The following is a 6000-nucleotide window of genomic DNA, read 5'->3' as shown; positions in this document are numbered from 1 at the left end:
CAAAAAAAAAAAAAAAAAAAAATCTGACAGGTGACTCTGTTGTAATAATTTTCCCCTAAGTAAGTTAAGATATAAAATATTTGTTAGTAATGATAGCTTTCATTTATTATTAAGTGCTTTCTATGCTTGGTTGGGTGCTTTAAATATATTAATTGATCTTTAGAGAGCTCTGTCCAATAAGGTGTAATAACTTATTTTACAAAAGAGGAAACTTAGGGTCAGAGAAATTAAATAAACTAAAAATATATAGCTAGAGAGTGACAAGATCTGATTTGTACTTACCTTTTCTGACTTAAAAGCCTGGAAATTCCTAATATATTTATTTTGCCACTTCTCTTTTAGTGTATGGTTGAGAACATTAAAATATGATGCCAGGGTTTAGAGTCTTTTTCTTTACAAAGTACAGTTGTATGTTATTTTCAAAAAGGATCCATTCTGATCTAGATATCCTCATTTCTCTTGCTAATGCATTAAATATGGCTAAAATTCTCTAGCCTTCAAGTAATCATTTTCAAATGGAAAAGTATTTTTAAAAATGAAATTCCTATACAAACAAAATTTTATGTAAAAGTCTTAATAAAACAGAAAAGAATTTCTCTGTCAGACATGCTTATTATATTCCCCAAAATGAACCTGCTTAGCTCTGGGGATCATAGTGTGAAAATCATTATACTAACTACTTCTATGTGCCTTTTCATGTGAATGAGTAAAGTATTATCATTCAAGATTAGTTATTTCCAGTTTGTATGCAGCAATAAAAATGGGTAGTATTACCTAAAGTCATGAGTAGACCATTCCTCGGTTTGTTAGGTAGGAAAACAACTAACTTTCCATTAGATATTACAAGTAGTTAAATACAAAAGCATCTTGAGTGTCTCTCTAAATTTTTGAAATGTAATTATTATTGTTTTGTTTTTTACAAGCTCTATTGCTGACAATATACTTAAGTATCTAAAGGTAATTCATTTGTAGAAACTTAGTTTAGCATATACTCTGTCTTTAAAAAATTTTTTTGCTTGGGATTTTTTGGTCTGGCATTTTAAATAACTGTTTTTATATTTCTTTCTTTCTTCTTTCCTTTATTTTTCTTCTTGGAGTCAGTTTTTCACTCTGTCACCCAGGCTGGAGTACAGTGGAATGATCATGGCTTACTACAGTCTCCACCTCCTGGGCTCAGGCAATCCTTCCGCCTTGGCCTCCTGAGTAGTTGAGACTACAGACGCGTATCACCACGCTTGGCTAATTTAAAAAAATTTTTTTTTGTAGAGACGAGGTCTTGCTATATTGTCTAGGCTGGTCTTTAACTCCTGGGCTCAAGCGATGCTCCCGGCATGACCTCGCAAAGTACTGGGATTATAGGTGTGAGCCACTGCACCTGGCTGAACTTTATTTGAAACCATATTTAGAGTTTTCTTGCTTAAAAATATTATTTTATAAATTATTTAAATATATGTAGTCCACAATAAACACACAGGCAATTTCTTGATACCTCTGAATCTGGATTACATCAATTTTATTATCATTGTTGTTTGTATATGGTAACTCAATTTTATTACCTTTTATTTAGCTCCAGAGTATTTTTACTTAGATATAAGATATTCTAAAGTGTTTATATTTTTCTCCCTATTTAAATCATTGTAGGTATGAATGAAAGTTCATTTTTATCAAAACGTCCTTCTACTTCTGAAGTAAATAATGTTAATCCAAAAAAACCCAAGCCTAGCGAGAGTGCTTCTGGAACAAATTCTTCGACTGTGTTACCTTCAGTTAAATCTCATTCAATGATATCCTCCCAGGCTATGCCATTAAAAGGTAATATAAAATCTGGTATATGAAAAGAAGTTATAATATTTATACATATATTTTAGAAATTGTTGTAAATTTAAAAAGTATTAGTGGTCATTTAGGGTTAAAAATTGATGAATTCTGAATCATAAGTGTTCTAAATTTATTTTAGGTGCAAATACCTCATCAAATCAATCTAAAAATGGAGCACCTTTTCCAAGAGCTTGTCCAAAGTGCAATATTCATTTCAATCTTTTGGATCCTTTGAAAAATCACATGAAGGTAAAAACTCAAAATTCAATTTTTAAGAAGTTTTTATATCTCTAAAAATATTGACAATGAATTTACAATAATAATGGTTTGTCCAGAAATCTCATATTGGTGTTTCCATGTAACTTAGGTAAACATTTACCTTCCTAAGATTATATTTCAATAAGATTTAAAAATTCCTTCAGAATCATCAAATTTTAAAAATTAAGTTCATATGCATCATAATACATGCTTTTTGTATTTCAGTTTTAAACAAAAATAATATATTAGAATATTTTATGTACTAGATCATGTTCTTCAAACTTATAAAACATGCATTTTATTATGTGTTTATTTTTTCATATAACTTAAAAATTCTATTACTTTATTTTTGTGTCCACGTTATCATGTGCATGTCATATCACACATGAAAATCTGGGTTTTACATTTTAGTTTTCAATGCTGAGATATAAATTCTAAATAGTGGAGAATTTCATACAAATTAATTGTTTTAACTCAGTCCAGAATATAGTTTGCGTAATTGTTATAAGTTAATTTGTGTTTTTTATTGGTGCAGGAATTGGTGCTCTTGAATTTAGGTTTTAAGAAATTTTCAAATTAGCAGGCCATGATTGTGCCATTATACTGCAGCCTGAGTCACAAAGTGAGACTTCATCTTAAAAAAAAAAGAAAAAAAGAAAAATTCAAAGTACTAATGAAATATAAGATTTAGGTGACACTTAAAATATTTTAGTACCTATTATAATATCCTGCTCTGTCTGTGTAAAGGTAGTCTATACCCTCTTTGCATGCCCAGTATAAATGGCAGGAAGGGGTAACAGAGACAAGAAAAAAGGCAGTGTAGATCATACAAGGAAAAGAGGGAAGTAAAAGGATATAATGACAAAGAAGTAATTTAGGAAAACTTTACCCACTATTGCAGGGATTGACAGATTTTTTATTGAAATTCAGCATTTTATGAAAAAGGAAGAGAAATTATGGGAACTTTATAAAATTTCAAATGCAATACATTTTAACTAATGTGCAAAAATATATTTGGGCTGGGCGTAGTGACTCATGCCTATAATCCCATCATTTTGGGAGGCCAAAGTTGAAAGATTACTTGAGTCCAGGTGGTCTAGCAAGACCTCGTCCCTACAAAAAATTTAAAAAATTAGCTGGGCATGGTTTCATATGCTTGTAGTTCCAGCCACTCAGTAGACTGAAGCGGGAGAATTCCTTGGGCACAGGAGATTGAGGCTGCAGCAAGCCACGATCATGCTACTATAGTCCAGCCTGGGCGACAGAGTGAGACCCTGACAAAAAAAAAACAAAAACAAAAATGAAAACTGTATTTGGTTTATCACTACTTCCAGCTCCCTGAGTATAGCCCCAGACAACTACAATTTGTGCTTTGGTCTTACATGAGGATTATCCTGTACAAATGCTTTCAATTTTCCTGTTTTATGTAATGTTTTGATAAGATACCTGATATTTTTATGTTTTGCATTATAGATGGAGAGAAAAAAGGCTATTTAATTTTAATTTTTTGAATAGGTAATACAGTCACATGATACAAAATTTAAAAGCCTGCAAAGGTATACAAGTGAAGAATCTTACCTCTGTCTCTTCTTTACCTGGTTCCCAGTATGACTCAAAGAAAATAATTTTTTATTAATTTGTTTTATATCCTCCTTGATATTCTTTCTGCATATACAGGTAAACATGAATGTTCTTATTTCCCCTCTGTTTTGTGCAGAAATTGTAACATATTATACATACTTGTGCACCTGCAGAGAGACTGGCAAGCATTCTCCGAAATGTGGCTTTTAAATGTTATAGCATTATTTGTGATTACTTGTATTGGAAACAACCAAAGCTTCATGGAATATTCATATAGTAAAATACTGCAACATTGTTATAAAGGAAGGTATCTCCATAATAGATAATGATATGGGATGGTCTGTAAGACATACGACTGAACTAAATTGAATGCAATATGAACAATATATGTGTTTATATCATAAGGAAACCTGAAAGAATCGTCTCTAAATCCAGGAAGGGAAAATTTAAATTTATGGGGACTTTTACTTTCTATTTAATGTATTTTTATGTATCAGCTAAAGTTTTAATATTAATAATTTTCATTCTTAAAATAATGTGATTTTTAGATTATTTGTGAATGACATTTTGCTGTTACAGATAAATGGAAGATGACTATATCACAGAAATGATATTTTCTTTCAATGGAAAAATATTTAAAATATCAGATATCCTCCAAGTATAAGAACAGTTTATCTGAGATCATGTGTCAGATATAGCACTAAGCTTTAAATACATTATTTCATTTAATCCTTAGGAAGTTTTTTGAGATAGGGATTTTTTTCACATTGTTGTATAGCCAATTAGCATAACTAGCATTCATATCTCAATCTCTTTATTGGTAAAGTCCAAACTCCAAAACCACTTTTTAATCCTTTTTGAAAAGTGTATGGGGTGTTTAGTATGTGGAAACCTTTAACTGGTATATTGTATTTCTTTTAGGGTATGGAAGTTGATATTTATCACCCAAATGTAGCATCATGATTATATTATTTAGATTTCTGTTTTTTCACTTACATGTAATCTACTTGATCTGTCCTGGATTGAGAAACACATTTCAATCTATATCTTTTATTACCAGTGTCTGCTTTGATATATTGCAATTTTGTTTCAAGGTTGTTGCTGTTGTTTGTGATATAGAAAAATCTAGCTTTTATAACTGTATTATAAATATATTCTTTAGCAAACATTTTAGTGAAGTTTTTTTTAATCTCTCGGTCTTAATGTTTAGTGCCTTTTAGCCCAAGTTTTGCTTTGATGTTTGGTTCACTACCCTTGTATTCTTATGATTTCCATTGTCCTGATATATTCTTTGTTTATACTTTTATTTTCATCTCTTATAAATCACTGTTTTAGGTGTGCCTTTTGCTTTTAGCAAAGTTGATTTTTCTTTTGTGATCCTCTATAAACTTTTTTCTTTTAGTAGTGGGTTTGTATTAATAAGATAGATTTATTTGGTGTTAGTTCTCTAACAATTTTTTGTTAATTTTTCTTTTTTCTTTTTTTTTTGAGTCAGAGCCTCACTCTGTCACTCAGGCTGGAGGGCAGTGCCATGCTCACGGCCACCACAGCCTCAACCTGCTGGGCTCAGGTGATCCTTCTGCTCAGCCTTCCAAGTAGCGGAACTACAGGCATGCACCACCATGCCCAGCTAATTTTTTTTATTTATTGTAGAGACAAGGTCTGGCCAAGTTGCCCAGTTTGATCTTGAACCTCTGGGCTCAGGCAATCCTCTCACCTCAGCCTCCAAAAGTGCTGGGATTACAGGCATGAGCCACCGTGTCTGACCTCTTTTTTCTTGTTTAAGCCTTTTACCATGTAACTCTTGATGTGTATGTAGTTTGAGTTTCTGTTTTGTTCTTCCTAGTTATCTTTATAATTTTAATATTATATAATTCTAGTAGTCTATTTCTTTGGCCATTCTCTACTGTTCTCTTATATGAGAAATGATTAATGTAGCATTAAACTTCCTATTCTTAACCCATCCATCTTTGCTACCTGACTTTAGTCAATATTGTCTGAGTGTTTACCTGACAGTAAAATGCTTATACCTATATTGCTTTATTCAGTGACTCTAAATGGTATTCCTTGATGTACTGTTAGCAGACAATCTGTGAACTTTCTTGACCTCAAATTTATTGTCCTTTTGCCCCCTCCCAGCTTTTATTTGTTGGTTGTAGTATTTTTCATTGTCAGGGCATATATTACATTCAGTTTTCTTAACCTTATGTCCATATTCGTTTTAATCTTTTTTACAGTAAATATATTCAGTATTTATCACCAGTGTTTTTATCATGGTTTTTTTGGGGTTTTCTGTTTGGATGAAGTTCATCCTCTAGTAATTTCCCTTAGGAAGGGTCTGGG

General features: G+C 31.5%; 1 protein-coding gene across 4 annotated transcripts in view; it reads left to right on the top strand.

Annotated features, from left to right (window-relative positions):
- ZNF280D (zinc finger protein 280D) overlaps window positions 1-6000 on the top strand; it is a 111198-nt gene that overhangs the window by 44195 nt on the left and 61003 nt on the right. For all 4 annotated transcript variants that reach the window (XM_008073166.2, XM_021718239.1, XM_008073296.2 and 1 more), the window contains 2 exons: window positions 1642-1812; window positions 1958-2067. In XM_008073166.2, the coding sequence (XP_008071357.1) occupies window positions 1642-1812; window positions 1958-2067 (281 nt within the window). The remainder of the gene's footprint in view (window positions 1-1641; window positions 1813-1957; window positions 2068-6000) is intronic.

Source organism: Carlito syrichta, unplaced genomic scaffold (genome assembly GCF_000164805.1).
Source record: "Carlito syrichta isolate Samal-C Ts95f unplaced genomic scaffold, Tarsius_syrichta-2.0.1 Scaffold35222, whole genome shotgun sequence".
Lineage (NCBI taxonomy): Eukaryota > Metazoa > Chordata > Mammalia > Primates > Tarsiidae > Carlito > Carlito syrichta.
Note: the sequence above shows the minus strand (reverse complement) of the source record. Positions and strands in the feature narration are given on the sequence as shown.